The sequence below is a fragment of the Salmo salar genome, chromosome 02, assembly GCF_965601325.2.
Source record: "Salmo salar chromosome 02, fSalSal1, whole genome shotgun sequence".
Taxonomy (NCBI): Eukaryota; Metazoa; Chordata; class Actinopteri; order Salmoniformes; family Salmonidae; genus Salmo; species Salmo salar.
Genome location: NC_138292.1, coordinates 11,996,480 through 12,015,261, shown reverse-complemented (window position 1 = coordinate 12,015,261; position 18,782 = coordinate 11,996,480). Strand labels below are relative to the sequence as shown.

Sequence of the window (18,782 nt, the reverse complement as noted above, 5' to 3'; positions counted from 1 at the left end):
ATATGGACAGTGAATCTATTTAAATCACTATTAAAACACCTTCTAAAATCATTGACATTTAGCACCATAGTATTATGGCATCAATATGTGTGTTTAAATAAAATATTTTGAAAGAATAGCTCTCAAATAATTTGCATACAGGGAGGGACCAGGAAATCTGGTCACAATGCAGACAGTGGATAGATACGAGCCACATTTTACTACCATGTGTAGACATTTTTCTGAGAATGTGGACAAGATCAGGACAAAGGACCGGTGTTTGCACCAGGTATAAACAAGGATTTTGAATCACATTCAGCTGAATCTCATCTTTTTTTTTGAATTTTTCTGTGCTTTCTATAGTAGTAGTTTTTCCTGTTTCCTTTTTGAGCTAGTTGTTCATCCTCTCCGCTTACAGTTTTTAAAAAACACAAACCGTTATCACGTTTAAATATCCATAACACCTGTGGACATAGACATTAAACAAGACCAAATAGGAGTTTTGTATGATGATCATGTGTGAACACCTGAACAAGGGTACTGGTATGTGTCATGATCTTGTATAAACTCTGGAGCAGTTTAGTGATCCTGTATAAACTCTGGAGCAGTTTAGTGATCTGTGTGGATAAGTGAATTACAGCGTGGGTAATGTGGACTGAAAATAAAGAGGTTGAACTTTTCTTTCTTGTCGATTTGAATGTTTCTTTGTGGTTTGCATTGGATATCAACTTCTCACAGACAAAATAAATGTGGGGGGAAATCTGTGGCATTGAGAAGTATTAACATAATTGAGATAGACAAAATATACCTTTTTTTACATTAGTTTTATACCAATCAATCACCCACAAATATTCTCACTTTCTCATTGACATTGTTAAAAGTTTTATTTTTTGCCTTGACATTGTTGGGCTGCAGTACTGGTCAGTCACCACCAGAGGAACCCATGCTCATTGTCAGCGGTTGTTTCTGTCCTGATTCAGAGCCCTCTGTTGGTTAGCCTTGTCCCATACCCTCTCTGTTGGTTAGCCTTGTCCCATACCCTCTCTGTTGGTTAGCCTTGTCCCATACCCTCTCTGTTGGTTAGCCTTGTCCCATACCCTCTCTGTTGGTTAGCCTTGTCCCATACCCTCTCTGTTGGTTAGCCTTGTCCCATATCCTCTCTGTTGGTTAACCTTGTCTCATACCCTCTGTTGGTTAGCCTTGTCCCATACCCTCTCTGTTGGTTAGCCTTGTCCATACCCTCTCTGTTGGTTAGCCACCTTGTCTCATACCCTCCCTGTTGGTTAGCCTTGTCCCATACCCTCTCTGTTGGTTAGCCTTGTCCCATACCCTCTCTGTTGGTTAGCCTTGTCCCATACCCTCTCTGTTGGTTAGCCTTGTCCCATACCCTCTCTGTTGGTTAGCCTTGTCCCATACCCCCTCTATTTGTTAGCCTTGTCCCATACCCCCTCTGTTGGTTAGCCTTGTCCCATACCCTCTCTGTTGGTTAGCCTTGTCCCATACCCTCTCTGTTGGTTAACCTTGTCTCATACCCTCTCTGTTGGTTAGCCTTGTCCCATACCCCCTCTGTTGGTTAGCCTTGTCCCATACCCTCTCTGTTGGTTAGCCTTGTCCCATACTCTCTCTGTTGGTTAGCCTTGTCCCATACCCTCCCTGTTGGTTAGCCTTGTCCCATACCCTCCCTGTTGGCAGTGGTGGAAAAAGTACCACATTTTCATACTTGAGTAAAAGTAATGATACCTTAGTAGAAAATGACTCAAGTAAAAGTGAAATTCACCCAGTAAAATCCTACTTGAGTAAAAGTCAAAAAGTATTTGGTTTTAAAAGTACTTAAGTATCAAAAGTAAATGTAATTGCTAAAATGTACTTAAGTATTAAAAATTATAAATCATTTCAAATTCCTTATATTAAGCAAACTAGACGGCACAATTTTCTTGTTTTTAATTTACGGATAGCCAGGGGCACACTCCAACACTCAGACATAATTTACAAACAAATCATTTGTGTTTAGTGAGTCCGCCAGATCAGAGATAGTAGGGATGACCAGGGATGTTCTATTTATGTGCGTGAATTGGACCATTTTCCTGTCCTGCTAAGCATTCAAAATGTAACGAGTACTTTTAGGTGTCAAATCAAATTGTATTGGTCACATGTAGTGTAGACAACTGTAGGCTACAGTGCAGCCAGGGGAACAGGGCTCCAGGTGAAACATCATTGACAGGAGTGAAAATGATGGACATGAATTCAGTATACTACATCAGATACAGTACAGGGCCAGACTACTAATAGTTGCTCTGGGATTATTACCAGAACACATTTAACAAAGAATCAGATGTTTTTTCCCCTCACACAACACAATTCACACAGTGTCTCTGAATGTTTCTTAAGAGACCTTTTATTGCAAGATGTTCATACATACAGTTGTTGTTGGAGGGGCGAAGACGCAAGAAAAGCTCACAGAGTCTGGATGTGTCCAAGTCCCACACTGACTTACAGTACAGCAGTGGGTGAGAAGGAGATAATATAGCCAATCACAGAAAACATGGGTTTGCATCCCAAATGGCACCCTATTCCCTACACAGTGCACTACTTTTGGACTCTATGGGCCCTGGTAAAAAGTAGTGCACTATATAGGGAATATGGTGCCATTTGGGATACACACCATGTTTTATTGAGTGCAATGTTTTACTGAGTGCAGCCTTTGACTGCTGAAGGTTCCATAGGAGTACTAGGGGCTGAAGCGTTACAAATTGCTTCATTTCAGATTGAGCCGACATATGCAGTGTTTACCATGAATGCAGTCTATGCTAATGCAGGAGCATTTTCAATCACGCTAAAACGCTGAACTTCAGCGATACAGATTGAATCCAGCCCTAGGTGGTTACATCGACCACTCCGTCTATCCTAATGTGTTTCAAGTCATGTGCAGAGGAAAAACAATAAAACATAACAAATGCTAAGCGTCTGAGCATCAAACCAAATGAATGTCCCTTTATCCATAACATAACGTGACACGCCACATCTGTAGATATTTCTTTTGGCTTGGTTTCACTTAAATTACAATTTCCATAGAATAACACTGCTTTGTTTAACCTATAATACACTATTCTATACAAAATACCAACAAGTCAAAGACATAAAACACATCGTTGTGACATTTACATCATTTTACAGCATTCTTCCCCCATTATTACTTTACATGTACTCAGAGTTACAATACTCAAAATGACCATCTGAGAAAAAGGCTGAAAGAATATACTTTGTCGTTCTGTTAATGTTCTGGTTCTCCTCAATAAAAGATGCATGCTACAAATGGTGTATAAGGTGCAGGATAGTTTCATACCAAATTGTAAGTTCTCCATGAGAAAGACATATAGGTGTGCGACTGTTATGTTGTGGCGTGGCTTGTGTTGCTGCAAGCATATATTCTTTCATGTTTAGTCGACAATGGCTGTTTCCATCACAGTGAATGTTTGTGACTGTGTAGAATCATCATACAACTCTCTACACAATTCCAAATGTAAACTGGAATTATGCACTTTAAAAAAACTAGCTAGCTAGCTGACTGTAACCACTACACCTCAATAAAAGTCAACAGTGTAGGAAAGTTCAGATATAGTATATGTCCTAATTCTACATTAAGGCAAATGGAAACAACTAATATCTTTTTGTAGAACATTTTTTGTGACAAAACTGCTAAAATGGAAATATTGTCATTAGACAATCAGCTATAACCCTAGTTTAGTTGTGATTCAAAATAAAACTGCAATGCTCAAATGGAAGAGGAGAACTGTTTCCAAGACATAAAGCCATGGAACATAGTACTGAAATGTATTAATCTAGGAAAGAATGAAAACAGGAAGTCACAGCTGTTGAATTGAGCTAAGGAGGAAGTCCTTTCATTACACACAGTAACATTTTCTGTAACAAATATCTCCCTGAACATTACTGAATAAATAGACTTGTCTATAAAAGGCACTCATTCAGTTGAAGCTCATATCGTTTTTCTATAATAACCAATTATTAATCTCTTACTTTTAAAAAGAAATTCTTAAATGTTGCCTAACTCTTTGACACAGAGAGTAAAGAGAGAGTATGTAAATGTAACTAGTGTAAATATATCTCCCTGTCAGTTCTAACACTCCACAATAAGTATGTCTCAACCATAGAAGAAAGGCTTTGCAGCGAACAACAGTAGCAGCTTGCGTAACACTGGTGTCATGCATGCAACACGTGTGTAATTGTAGGTACTAGGCAGGCCTATAGGCTAAAGCTGGAACATGTATGTTGTAGGTAGGCCTATAGGCTAAAGCTGTAACATTCGCTACGCGTGATTGACAGACGTCAGTCTGGACCCAGTAGCATCGTCCCGTCTGTACACTTGTCAGCTCACAGACTGTTCTGACCAAAGTTGATGACTCTGATATGCTATGTGTTTTTTAAAAGTGGAATCCAGTAATTGAATTGTATGTAGTAAATTATACCTTCCCTCTTAACACATCATGGTGTGTCCTCTTGGAATTCCAGTTTGTTCCATCTGTATAAAATCCAACTGAATCAACAACACGCAAAATTGGAAACATTTTAGTTTGCAAAAGTCCAAGGAATCTGTTTACTTTTCCTCCGAAATTAGAGCGTATAATCAATTGTGCTACTGTTTCATTACTGGTTCTATCTGGTGGATTCTTTAATTCATCTGATATCTGATTGGTACATCAGTGTGTGTCAAGGATTTCACCTTCCTTTCCTTTAAATATCCAACTTCTACATCCAGTGCAAATATTCCTTCTCTGAGCACCTTTTTCTCTCGCATTAAAGTATTTTAAAACCCAAAAAACTACCACAGTAGTATAGTAGAACAAAACAGCCTGTGGACACAGCCATTTTTTTTTTATATAAACAAAAAGTGTTCGAACTAAAAATACTGTCTGACACCAAGCCCAACACACATGCTCATCATAAGTGGGGATAGATAGCATCAATGCTAACGTCTTTAACACCAATGCTAACTTCTTTAGCATCAATGCTAACTTCTTTACTATTCAACTCCGAGGCCATTTTGGTTCAGACACATGTCCACAGTGATTCAAGCACTCGCGTGTCCCTCCCTTTAGAAGTCCTGAGGCTAAAGGTCTTCTTGTTAGGTAAGTCTCAGTTTGTATCGTTCAGTCATAGGGTGAATCTCAATTGAGGAAAAGGTTAGGGAGGAGGAACCTCAGATCTAGTCCTCCAATGCCTTGTATAGACAGGTGAGGATAGAAGTAATGAGGAATCAAGGAAATACAACTGAGATTCACCGCTAGTCATGTGGTCACTGTGGGCTTCATCAAGTGATTAAGACTTACAGTTGGGATGGGAGCTGTTCCTCATAGGCCTCAGCCTCATATTCAAAGGTTAGGAGAAACAACTGATTGGAACAACACGATTAAGAAACACTCAAGTCGGCACAGCAGCATAGTGTAGTGGTTTGGATGCTGAACTTTACCTGAGTGTGTGTGTGTGGAGCTGGGTCAGCTGGATCACTGAACCCCTTTAACTGCCCCTATACCAATACCACTTTGTTCCACTGAAAACCATCTATTATCCTGGATGAGGACCATATTCCTCATGGTCTCTTCCTGAACATTGTCTACCATCTTAACCAGGTGGCACACTGTGTCACAGCTACCTGCACAAACCACAGACAGAAAAGTGAGCTACAGTCATCATAAAGCTGAACCAGGGGAAAGACCAAGCTAAGCTATGGTGCAGCGGTTGACTGGCTGGCTGCATGAGCAGGGGTTAGAGGTCAGGGGTCAGTGAAGGGCGGGGCGGTAAGAGGTTTTCCCAAGGTGTCTGTGTGTGCTGTCGGATCCAGCTCTACTTCTCTTCCTGTCACACAGCCATCTCTGAACCACTGGACAACCCCAAAGCATTGGCCTCCTCTGGCGTCAGACCGCTTTTCAGTGTTCTTCTCACTGTAGAGAGGAAGAGGGGCAGGGAGACATAGAGAGACATAGAGAGAGACATAGAGAGACATAGAGAGACAGGGAGAGAGAGAGAGAGAGAGAGAGTCATGAAGAGGTTTAAATAGAACTGGATGTATTTACTGTAGCATTGTGTTATTGAACTGTATCACTCCTCAGGTGATGCTGGAAAATAAGATAGTGTGCATTAACACTGACAGAATGTCCACAATCAGATGTCGGGGCAGTTAAACCTTTGGCCTCACCACATCCAAAGCTAATGTAAGGATACTGTAAAAAGAAAAGTTGCAAATCTGATGTCAAACAAAGGCAACTCTTACTTCAAATATTTTGTTAGTGTAAAAAGGCCCTCTGACTCACGTGACTTGCGGTTGGCTCTGGACCTCTTCCTCTCGCGAGGCTCTGTCCGTGTCCTGGGCCCCTGAGTGGCTGACCTGACGATGCGCTCCATGATCTCATCTGCAGCGTCTGTCTCTGTGCAATTAGGTGGGTCTTCAATCACTGATGAGCCCCAAGGACCCACACGGCCTAGGAGAGAAGACAAGGATAGGAGAGAAGACAAGGAGAGAAGAGAAGGAGAGAAGACAAGGAGACAAGGAGAGAAGAGAATGACAGAATCAACCTCAGGTGTAGTGGAGCTGGCGGTTGTAAAAAAAAAAGAAAAAGTCCTTCAGAAGTTTCCCTTTTTTACAGGAGTTGTGTGAAGGTGGTGGTCTGTCAGACTGACCTGGTCTGCTGGCTCTGGTGCGTGAACGTAGGCCTGGCACGGTGGACGCTCCACTGTCACTGCAGCCCTGCAAGCTGCTCTTCAGCACTGCCTTCATGTTCTCATGCTCCGCTGCATCCTCTGCGTACTGCAGACCCTGCGTCAGCACGCCCTCCTGGCTTACACTCCCTGGGGCGCTACCGCCAAACTTTCCATCCTGTGGGGTGGATTAGGAGAGAAGAGCTAGGTTAGAGATGAAACTTCCTAAATCTATCTATGAAAATGGTTCAATTGGTCATCATGCTCTGGCACCATTAAGAGCACTCAATTAGAAAACAACTAGAAAACAACGACATACAAATCCATTCTGGGTTAATCACAGTTCTATACAGTATTCTCCTGACCAACAGCATGGGAGCTATATTTAAATGGTCACATGCTGCATGCACTTTTAAAAATTGTATCCCACAAACAGAGGCCATATTTATTTAGTATCTGTAACAAACAAACAAACAAACCAACAACACCCCCCACAAAAACACACTGTCAAAAAACCATTCACCACAGGTCTTTGTCATAACTTATTAGTCATAAGTTAACATTACTTAGACCTAAGTTATCAGCGCTATGTGACGACCGTCTTATGAACCTTTACATCACATACAGTGAAGTAAAACCTAACCCTCTGTATTGAAACCTGTTGATTTCTTCCCTGTTGACGTTGATCGCCATCTTGGTTCCATTATAGAACAAACAGAGCTGTGTAAGCTGATCCTGGTCAGCAGAGTGAGGCTTCATCCCAAATGGAACCCAATTCCTTTTATAGTGCACTACTTTAGACCAGGACTCTGGTCAAAAGAAGTACACTATACTATATAAGGAATAGGGTCGCATTTAGGACTCAGACTCTCATGTGGACCTCTTTGTTTTTTAAGAGATGAACCTCTGGTTCTCATGAGGTCTACTACCCAGGATTAGGTTCTATCAGGAAGTGCTTGTCTGTGGATTCTGACCCCCTGGGGTCAGGTTTGAGTTTGGCCTACCCTGCTTCCCTTGTCTGTGGACTTGCAGTGAACAGAACTTCCATAGCCTACCTTCACACACGCACGCCCGCACGCCCGCACGCACGCACGCACACACACACACACACACACACACACACACACCCTAACACTTAACCTAACCCTAAACCTAACCTCAAACCCCTAACCCTAACCCCTAACCCTAACCCCTAATTCTAACCCTAACCCTTAAGCCTTGTCTGAAATGTCCTTGTTTTACTATCCTTGTGAGATTCATCTCCTGGATCTGTATTCTTCTACCTAGTCTGATAACTACTACTGTAGCTGGTTCATCTAAACACAGTGTCAATACCTAGTCTGATAACTACTACTGTAGCTGGTTCATCTAAACACAGTGTCAATACCTAGTCTGATAACTACTACTGTAGCTGGTTCATCTAAACACAGTGTCAATACCTAGTCTGCATCCCAAATAGCGCCCTACAATCCACTAGGATAGAGTGCCATTTTGGAGACACCTCTAGTATTCAGTAAATACTGTAAAGACTATAAATACTACATCTAGTAGATGTTTTTTAAACGATGCCGTTAGTAGAGTTACAGTCTAGTAGGAATCAATAACAACTCAATAACAACAAGGATTTGGCAGTAATGTTGGTTGTACAGGTGGCTGCATTAAAAATCACAGCAAGAAATACAGAGGACACACAACCAGAGAGAAATATGTCAACTTGATCGTGATTAAGAATTCTGGCCTTTGGTTCAAGGTTAGAGACATTACTACCACAGGAAGAATAACACACACACATGCACCTGTTCACACTTTCACACACACACACACACACACCCATACCTCACCATCCTCTTCATCCTCACTCTACAGAGGAAAGGGAAGAAGATGAAATGAAGAGGAAGACACAGAAAAGGAGATGTTATGAGATGTTCTGGAGGCGTCATAGTCAGACAGAAAGAGCAGAAATATGACCTCTGACAAAAAGAAGAATGAGGAATGTTCTATTCTGTAAATGAGGTTATCTAAAAACGGTGGTCGACTATTAACACACGTCTTGTCTTTTGTACGGTCCACAAATTCACCATTGGATATGACGACCACACAACTCCCTGTGAGATCAGCGTGATCACGCTGTGGGGCTAGTTATTTCTCCTGCAGGGACATCCAAAGGTTGGAATATTTCACACAGTGATTGAATTAGGGTGCTCTTGAACTGGAGGTGAACCCTACCAAGGACAACAGGCCCTGGAGCGCTGCTCCATCTCCCACCTACAGCAGGCTGCAGGCCCCTCTGGGCTGGAGGGAGTTTCATCATCACACAGGGAGGAGGGGGAGCAGGTGGAGGGGGCAGAGGAAGAGGAGAAGAGGGAAGAGGAGCAGGAGGAGGAGGAGGAGGGTGGGTAGAAGGAGGAGGAGCAGGAGTATGGGGAGAGGGGATCAGTCCTGCTGTTTTAGAATAGGATACATAGTAAACAGATCACTGATAATTGTTACAGTAACCAATCACTGTACTGGATGTGTGAAACTATGCTGATGTCATTGGAAATGAATGCGTTGTCTGGGATGACCAGTGGCCACGTGTTTGGAGAGTGAGCAGGTGGGTATGAAATCCTGAGGATGACAATGAGGAAGTTCAAAAAATAAATTGAGAGAGTCTCAGGTGAAGAGAACACAGGAGAAGACTGGAGAAGACATAAGAACACAGGAGAAGACAGGAGAAGACATAAGAACACAGGAGAAGACAGGAGAATACAGGAGAATACAGGAGAAGACAGGAGAATACATAAGAACACAGGAGAAGACAGGAGAATACAGGAGAAGACAGGAGAACACAGGAGAAGACAGGAGAATACATAAGAACACAGGAGAAGACAGGAGAAGACATAAGAACACAGGAGAAGACAGGAGAATACAGGAGAAGACAGGAGAATACATAAGAACACAGGAGAAGACAGGAGAATACAGGAGAAGACAGGAGAACACAGGAGAAGACAGGAGAATACATAAGAACACAGGAGAAGACAGGAGAATACAGGAGAAGACAGGAGAAGACAGGAGAATACAGGAGAAGACAGGAGAAGACATAAGAACACAGGAGAAGACAGGAGAAGACAGGAGAACACAGGAGAAGACAGGAGAAGCCTACAAAGGAAAAAGAGACCAGATGGGGAAAGGGACTAAAAGTGTTTAAATATACAAGGTCTGCGTCCCAAATGCCACCCTATTCCCTTTATAGTACACCACTTTTTAGCAGAGCCCTGGTCAAAGGTAGTCCACTATACAGGGAGTAGGGCACCATTTGAGCCACTTCCCATGAGCAGGCCTGTTAGGTGAACAACAACACTCACATCTGTGATCATCTTTCCTCTGGTCTTGTTCCTCTCTCTGTGGTTGGCCCTCTTCTGTTTCTGTTGCAGGACGCGTTCCCGCGTGGTCCGGTACTCCAGGGCAAACTCACTGAGGATCTTACTGAAGCGGTGGATGCTGACCTCCCGCACAGCGTACGCTGGATGGCCCAGGAACAACAGGAAGGCATGGAACCTGCAAGACGTAGAGAGAAAAACATGATGACATCACATTGCAGTTTACGCTGTCAGACATCACACCGTTATCTCTCTCTGGAGAAACAGATGGGGTCAAAGCTACGTTGGATGGTATTTCAACGAGTTAAAAGAATGCATCAAAAGACCCTTCACTATAATCATACCGGTTGATAATTCTCCGATGGACTATCTTCAAGATGATGATTCTCTCTGCACAGTCCTTTAGGAAGTCGGACATCTTCTGTTTGAGCGCAGGCTTCATCTCGTGCTTGGCGATGACCTTGAGGTGGTCCCATGATGCTTTGCAGCGTCGCTCCATCTGGCTCAGGTTGTCTTGGAGCTGGTCGAAGTCCACCTGAGAAACAAGGTGGCAGAGAAGAAGTTTACTTTATTGTCCGTTGTTCACAGGAAATGGAAATGTGTCGCCCCTGGATTAGTTTAGAGGTTAGACTAAGTGCCTTGCTCAAGCTACACAATGACAGGAGATGGCATTTTGGATTTGATACAAGCAACCGTCGTAATTAATGAGTAACACCTAAAGCTGCCTACATGGACATAAAATAAATTATTTATGACAATCATTATTGATTAGGGCCTAGGTTCAATCCAGACTGCAGAGCATCCTTGTTAGAACGCGACTTAAATTTAAAGGTCATTTCCGATTGAGCCGACATATGCAGCTTTTACCGTGAATGTGGTCTCCACGGAAACATTGCAAAAAGTTACTTAGTCAAAATGGGCCGATCAGATTGAATCTAGCCATAGGTTTTGCTTGATAGCAAGAAATGGATTACAAGGATAAACATCATTTCCATGAGTTTCCATGAGTCCTTTATACTAAGGCAATCACAGGCGTACCTTAGCCGAGCGGGTGATGGCTCCTATCTCAGAGTACAGGTCTGAGCTGTCTGGAAACTTCTCCACCACTATGGAACAGGCATGGTGCAGTAGAGACTGCTTATGAACCGTGTCCTTTACCTCCGGAACCTTCTCCAGGTAACCCAGCTCAAAGCCCTTCGCCTGGATACATAAATACACACGCACACACACACACACACACGCGCACACACGCACACACACACGCGCACACACGCACACACACACGCACACACACACACACACACACACACGCACACACACGCACACACACACGCGCACACACGCACACACACACGCACACACACAAAAGAAGCACACCCATTATGTAACTACAACAGATACAAGTCTATGCTATTAACATCAGACTCCCAAAATGAGGCCCAAATGAGGCCCAAATTGCAGTAAATTTCCGCTTTAGCATGAGTCACCAATATGCACCACAACGAGATTACAGAACATGGGTATTTTTATGTTGGACAGATCTTGTACAAAGAGAAAGGGTTTCTATCCAGTGGTCAACCAGTAATTCAGCTTCATTAGTAGGTGATTATCACAAACCACAATCAACTGCAGACCTACCAATTGTTAGTTAGCAAGAGCAGAGCTACCTAAAAAGGACAATAAAAAAACATCTCCTGAAAGACATCATCCTAACTAGGTTTGCTTTGTTCCCGTGCCCATTTTAAATGGTTTATCGTCAAATATAAACACAGGCATTATTTAGCTGAACTACTTGCTTGATGCCTCATGTTTTCTGACTTGCATGTTTGGCTCTCATATCCTAAACCTTTGAGACACACAAGCACAGCATGCACGCACACAGGCAAACACACACACACTCTCTGTCTCTCTTTCTCTCTTTATGCCTCTCTTTCATTCCAATAGACAGACAGCGCCAGGGTTGGGTGCATCGCTGAGCAGATGCCTTCCCTTTGCAGATACACTGCTGTAGTGGGCTAGCTAGTGTCTGGTGCACAGACAGACAAACGGACAGCATACAGCACATTCCTCTACAAACAGAGAGCACACTGTTGTCTTTGCCAAGTCAATATGGCAGTGCTTAGCAGGGGGCAAAGAGGGAAGGAGGGAAGAAGGGAGAGAAGGAGGGAGAGAGAGATAGAGAGAGAAAGAGAAAGGCAGCGAGAGAGAGAGAAAGAGAGAGAGCGAGAGAGGGGGGAGGGAGGGAGAGAGAGAGAGGGGAGGGAGGGAGAGAGAGATAGAGAGAGAAAGAGAAAGGCAGCGAGAGAGAGAGAGGGGAGGGAGGGAGAGAGAGAGAGAGAGGGAGGGGGGGAGAGAGAGAGAGAGAGAGAGAGAGAGGGAGAGAGAGAGAGAGAGGGAGGGGGGGAGAGAGAGAGAGAGAGAGAGAGAGAGGGAGAGAGAGAGAGAGAGGGAGAGAGGGAGAGAGAGAGGGAGAGAGAGAGAGAGAGAGAGAGAGAGAGAGAGAGAGAGAGAGAGAGAGAGAGAGAGAGAGAGAGGGAGAGAGAGAGGGAGAGAGAGAGAGCTCATCTCTTCTCCTCCTCCAGCCCCAGGCCAGACTTCTGTAATGCTACTCACGTTGGATCCGTTAAGGAAGTTGCCTATAGCCAGCAGCGTGGACAGGATGTAACGCAGCGTCTTGTTCTTCTCCAGTTGGTCCATCCCTTCCTTAAGGTCCTGCAGAGGCTCTGCCACTTCCTGTAAAACAGAGAGGGAGAGAGAGAGAGGGAGGGAGGGAGAGAGAGAGGGAGAGAGAGAGAGAGAGAGAGAGAGAGAGAGAGAGAGAGAGGGAGGGAGAGAGAGAGAGAGAGAGAGAGAGAGAGAGAGAGAGAGAGGGAGAGGGAGGGAGGGAGAGAGAGAGAGAGAGAGGGAGAGAGAGAGAGAGAGAGAGAGAGGGAGGGAGAGAGAGAGAGAGAGAGAGAGAGAGAGAGAGAGAGAGAGGAGAGAGGGAGAGAGAGAGAGAGGAGAGAGAGGGAGAGAGAGAGGGAGAGGGGAGGGAGGGAGGGAGAGAGAGAGGGAGGGAGGGAGAGAGAGAGAGAGAGCGAGAGAGACACACACATCCAAATACAGCCTTTTAAACTGAAGCCAGTCATTACAGGAACCAGCTGAGAATACTTTATGATGGTTAAATGTCAGAGAGATTTGTTTGAAGGTTAAATGTTAAAGTGATTTGTTTGGGAGTATTTCTCTAGTTAGTGTAAGATGATTCTCTGTGTGTGTGCTGGACAGATGGTAACTGTCGGTCACGAGATTATGACTTTAAGACTGCAACTAGAAACAACATCCAGGAATTATTCATGTTGTTCTTTGTTGAACCCGTATGTTCAACAACAACGGACATACAGTAACAACCATAGAGGAGTCAGGTGCTATATGGAAAACAACATCTATTTCCTTAACTACGACACCTATTTCCTTAACTACGACACCTTGGTATGTGAACTACGACAAGCCAATCCATATTCATATCCAACAATTCTCTCTTGTATTGCACAATCCGACGATGATGTACACATAGGAAGTGTGAGGTAGTGCATGACTCCACTTCTAGGAATTGGTGCGGGTGATGACAGAAAGGTGGCGGTGCTCTGACCTTCTCCGTGACCTCGTAGTCCATCTTGAAGGCCCAGAGCTGCAGCCGGGCGGACAGCTCCGTGATGGAGGACAGGGTGAGGAGGAACTGCTCTGCTGATCCCAGGGGGACGTCAGGGTTCACCAGCTGAGCATCCTGGATCCTCTGCTTCTCCTCCTCCGTTGGGATCATCGTCAGGATTTTCTAGGAAAGGAGGACAAGAAGACTTCATGAATCCATAGGAGACATAAATGTGTCTGCTTCTGTACCAACCCCTCAGATACACAGACACACACACACACACACATTAGGTTGGAGAGGCTGGACCAGAGTTGAAAGAGGAGAGGAAAGGAGGGATTTGAAGGAGGAGAAGAAAGGGAGGACGGACGTGGAGATGGGAGAGGAAAGGGGGAGTTTGAAGGAGAAGAGGAAAGGGAGGGATGGAGATAGAGATGAGTGGTGGGAGAGATGGAATGTTTCTAATTTTCCAGTTATTTTTTATTATCAAACGAACATATTTGCTATTGGAAAAATAGTAATTCCTGCCTTGGCCTACAACCTCAGACATCTGAACATTCTACCTTTCTGCTGCTGTCTGTCTGTGAGAAATAGACATAGAAGGTAGAGCAGTACATTGCAGTGCTCCTCTCTAAATAAGAATGTTCCCATGGAAAAGATGGAAAAGGTCAGCAGATTATATAAGACGGAGGAGATGCAACATGAATCATTATGTCCACCATCTGAAGTCCTCCAAAGGTCTATATTATGGTTAGAAAACCATCTTAAAATATGCATGTGGAGCTAACTTTTAATGGTACGTACCAATAATTAATTATATGAGATAAGCTAAGATTCCAGGCTTCCAGCTGAGAAACCACATGACATGTCCACACTGACCACATCCAGTCCCAACTCATTGAAAACATACATTTTTTGGAGTGAAAAGTTGGTTGTGGAAATACATTGGAAACGTATGTCTTTTTTTGTGCAGGTTTTAAGTGAAACCAAGTTTATTTTGGACTCAGTTGAAGTGAATGACTTGTTTGTTTGGCAGGTCAGAAATAAGCAGTGTTTTCAGTATTGACCGTACAGATAAACAGACATGTTTTTTCCAACATGCTTTCATTGAGATGACGAGACATCTCAGATTCACACTCAAGAGATAATGGTTACAGTGACTTTGCTAGAGATACACATCGATAACGACTAGGATATATAATCATAATAGTCCAATCATTTCAATACACCATGTCACATGCAGCTTACCTCGATCCCCTCCTTGTTCAAAGCGTACTCGTCAAAGTTGAGGATGGCTGTCTTGATGGTGCGGGGAGGGGGGAGGACGGTCAGCCCGATGTTGATGGCATTGCTTCGTTTGGAGTCCAGGACAATAATCTCTTGTCGTTTCCCATCCACTGCTGTTTTCTGAGTAGAGATACACAGAAACAGGACATTATATTAACAACAATAAAGTACTAGTATTATACTATACAGTACATTCGGAAAAGTATTCAGAGCCCTTCACTTTTTCCACATTTTATTACATTACAGCCTTAGTCTAAAATGCATTAAATAAAACATTTTCCTCATCAATCTACACAGAAACCCCCATAATGACAAAGCGAAAACAGGTTTTTAGACATTTTTGCAAATGTATTATACATAATATCAGTCCAGGGATTCCATAAAACTTTCAACATAAAAATACACCATTAACAAATGACGGTGAGATCAAATGTTGAAACGTTCAGAACTAGAGTGTCTCAATCACAATGGATCAGGGCAAGGGACCAAAACTGTGTGAATATAATATTGTATATGACCTTTTATAGTAGATCTGATCTCCCTGTGTGGTTGGCCTCTCTACAGTATATCTAGCTACGTCTATATTTCTATATATCACTCCTGCTTTCAGTTTTGGACCATCTCAGAGTCAGTTGAGTTTAAAGTGATGGAGAAAACTTTATAGAAGACAGGCTGCACCTTTGATGATGTTGACAAGATACTAGAGGGAATCCATCACATTCTATCATTCTGTCTACTAGCAGGTCGGGACGACAGGGTTAACCTACAGTACATTTAAGACAATCTGGTTTAAATCCTGCACTGCATTCTTCAATAGGCTGAAGCAGGAGACAGCGTGGGGTGGGGCGAGGTCAGAACGTCACCATGGACAGCAGGGTTACTTCCCAAATGGCACCCTGTTCCCTATAAATGGCACTACTTTTGTTGCTGTGGATGAAAGAAGCCTGAAGCATGAGCACGGGGCTCCAGCTCAACAGGCTCAATGGACAAAACCAAAACAGAAACACACACACAGAAGGAAACAGTGAATTATGAAGAGAAAACATAGTTTCCTCTGTCAGCTTTGAGAATCCAACCAGAGCAGACAACATGCAGGTCAGCCTTTACCAACACGGCGAAGCTGGATAGTAGATCCGCACCTTATGTCTAAACCTATGTGCTCTGGAGGAAGAGGACAAGTTGGAAGCATCTATGGGGCTGTTTCCTGGACTAGTCTTAATCTGGGTCTGGGAAACCGCCCCTAAATGCTTAAGTGACATCATTTCACAAATGAATTTCTTGAGCAAACCACATACATTTCCTATACGTATAAATATGCAGTACCAAAACAGTCAACAAAGGTACCTTGGTAACAGGCAGCTCCTTGGACTTTGTTTCAAACAGGTGTTCCAGCTTGGACGTGTCCACTTTGACCGGCTCCAGTTTGGACCAGAGAGACTCTCTACAACGCTTGTGGTTCCTGTACTGGCCGTCCATTGGCCTTACCTCGTTCCAGAAAAGACGGATAGTCTTCTTCTTCTTCTGGAACAGAGGGGGCTCCCCTGTCCCTCGGCTCAGCTGGGGGGACCCCGGGTAGGGCTGGGCGGGTCCGGGGGCCATGAAGAGCGGGGGAGGGGGCATCATGCCAGGGACAGGAGGGGGCGGGGGGCAGCCAAACAGGCCCAGGGGAGGGGGAGGGGGCAGGGCGGAGAGACAGGGAGGAGGGGGAGGGATCATCAAGTCACTGGAGCCCATCAGCACACTGTCCACGTCTAGGATGTCCAGATCATCCTCGTCTGCCAGGTCTGTAAAGTCCATCTCTTTAATTCGCAGCTCCCTGGGGGCTGCCATCAGCTGGTCCCAGATATAATCTGACTCCTTCTTCGGAGGTAGGGGAGAGGAGGACAGGGCCAGAGGAGCTTTGTCTTTATCAGGTTGAAGCTGCCCCTGCTGCTTCTCCAATGCCTCCAGCTCGTGAGGCGACACAAGGCTTTTAACAAGGTCTCCAAATTTCTCGGCCACGGCCCTGACGCTCCCCTGGTTCTCCAGGTGTTGCACCTCCATCTTCTTGACGTTCTCCTCGCAGGCCTGCCTGCTGGCCTCAAGTGTAGAGATACGACTGGCTAGGCTGGCCACCGACGACCCGTCCTGACCCTCCAGTGATGACGTCTCCATCCCCTCTTTGCATTTCTCCGTCTGTTCCGTCTCTCCCGCCTTCTCTTCGTCCTCGTCAGCAGTGGTCTTGTTCTGGGCATAGAGCATGTCCAGCATGAAGCGCTTGCTGTTGAGGATCTTGCTGCACTGCCCGTTCACGTCTTCCTCCTTAATGCACTGGCCTAGAGGTGGACAAACACAAGGAGGAAGGGTGGATTGGATTACTATTGGATTGCTAGCCTTCAGAACAGAATAGAGAGCAGATCTATATATCAGAAACTGAAATGAGAGCATGGGCAGAATGAAATGTTCTGACATGAGTTGAACTTCAATGTTTGCCTACTGATGTACAGCATATGGAAGATTAGCAAGTGTTCCATTTACAGTATGGGCACAAATCACAAGTCAAATGTTAAGCCATAAAAGGCCAAGTGTCCTAAAGTCTGTATTTCCTGCTGATGGGCAGCTGGTACCTGGTTCATGGTTGTTGTTGACTTTCTCCTCCCTCTCCTCTCTCTCCAGAGTGCTACTGGCTGAGGAGATACTGGAGGCAGAACAGTTGTCCTTCTCATTCACTTCCTCGTTCTGCCTCTCCTTCTCACTGAGGAGGACCAGTCTCTCCTCCACCTCCCTCTCCTCCGACGCAGCCTGCTCCCTCTCTCCCTCCTCCTCCATCTCTACCACTTCTACATCTTCTATCCCCACCTCTTCTCCCTCTACCTCCTCTTCTACCTTCTCTTCTCCCTCCACCTCATTCCCTGGCTGTCTCTCTTCCTCCTTACCCTCCTCCTCCTCCTCACTTTCTTCCTGCTCTTTACCCTGTGTCTGTTCATCTACCGCTAACTCCACTAGCTCTAGTACTTCCTCCTTGGGCTCAACTTCAGCTACTTCCTGCTTCTCTGTCTGCGTCTCTGTCTCTGCCTGCGTCTCTGTCTCTGCCTGCTCCTCGCCTGGCGCTGAGGGGGTTTGGGAGGGGGACTCTGTGGGTTCTGGAGAAGGTCCTGATACTATTAACTCTGGCGCTGGACTTGTAGTTCTAGTCTGAAGGTCACGGCTTGGCTCTACGTCTACTTCACTTCCTGGTAAAGAAAACAGGACCAAACAAAACAGAACGCTACTGTAAGGGTTTCGATTGTGTGCCTTTTCAATATTGTCTGATATCATTTTTAAATGATCTTGTTTATAATGTAAAAACCATAAAATTGCTCTGTGACATTTAATTAATTAAAATGATAAATTGTCTAGATTTCAGTCCGGAGCACAAGTCGTTAAGCATGTCAATTCGTACTTCATTGAATGTTACAGGAAATGAATGAACAGCTATGATGACAATGTGTTTCAAAATTAGATTCAACATCTCATTTGATCCCATTATCCCATTTTGGTAGGTTAGAATAACCACCCCAGACTAGCAACATCTAGTTCTCATGATATTCATTCATGTATCATCATAACTGAGTCTGTGAGGTATTGAAAGGCTTGTCCCTCTATGGTCAGTGCTGTAGTCCGCAGTCCACCACACCTCTTCCTGGCTCCTACTGTAGAATGTGAATGGAACCCCATATTAAGAGTTCCACGCCCTAGCGGCTGGCGCTACCACAGCCAAACCACACTACAATCGCATACAAATCACTGGGGTATGCCTGGGACCTAAAAGCTAGCCTCTCACTACATTTCAAACCATCATG

General features: G+C 44.4%; 1 protein-coding gene across 3 annotated transcripts in view; it reads right to left on the bottom strand.

Moving 5' to 3' along the window:
* Window positions 1-2,356: 2,356 nt before the first annotated feature.
* The window catches only part of LOC106574139 (FH1/FH2 domain-containing protein 3), a 273,559-nt gene continuing 257,133 nt past the window's right edge, over window positions 2,357-18,782 (bottom strand). For 2 of the 3 annotated variants that reach the window (XM_082959703.1, XM_082959707.1), the window contains 12 exons: window positions 17,568-18,173; window positions 16,306-17,276; window positions 14,923-15,081; window positions 13,678-13,860; window positions 12,663-12,782; window positions 11,088-11,249; window positions 10,394-10,584; window positions 10,035-10,227; window positions 8,527-8,550; window positions 6,673-6,868; window positions 6,306-6,473; window positions 2,357-5,936 (listed from right to left, as the gene is read on the bottom strand). In XM_082959703.1, coding sequence (XP_082815829.1) covers window positions 5,854-5,936; window positions 6,306-6,473; window positions 6,673-6,868; window positions 8,527-8,550; window positions 10,035-10,227; window positions 10,394-10,584; window positions 11,088-11,249; window positions 12,663-12,782; window positions 13,678-13,860; window positions 14,923-15,081; window positions 16,306-17,276; window positions 17,568-18,173 — 3,056 coding nt within the window. In that variant the 3' untranslated portion in view covers window positions 2,357-5,853. The remainder of the gene's footprint in view (window positions 5,937-6,305; window positions 6,474-6,672; window positions 6,869-8,526; window positions 8,551-10,034; window positions 10,228-10,393; window positions 10,585-11,087; window positions 11,250-12,662; window positions 12,783-13,677; window positions 13,861-14,922; window positions 15,082-16,305; window positions 17,277-17,567; window positions 18,174-18,782) is intronic. The other variant, XM_082959705.1, reaches the window with a different exon arrangement.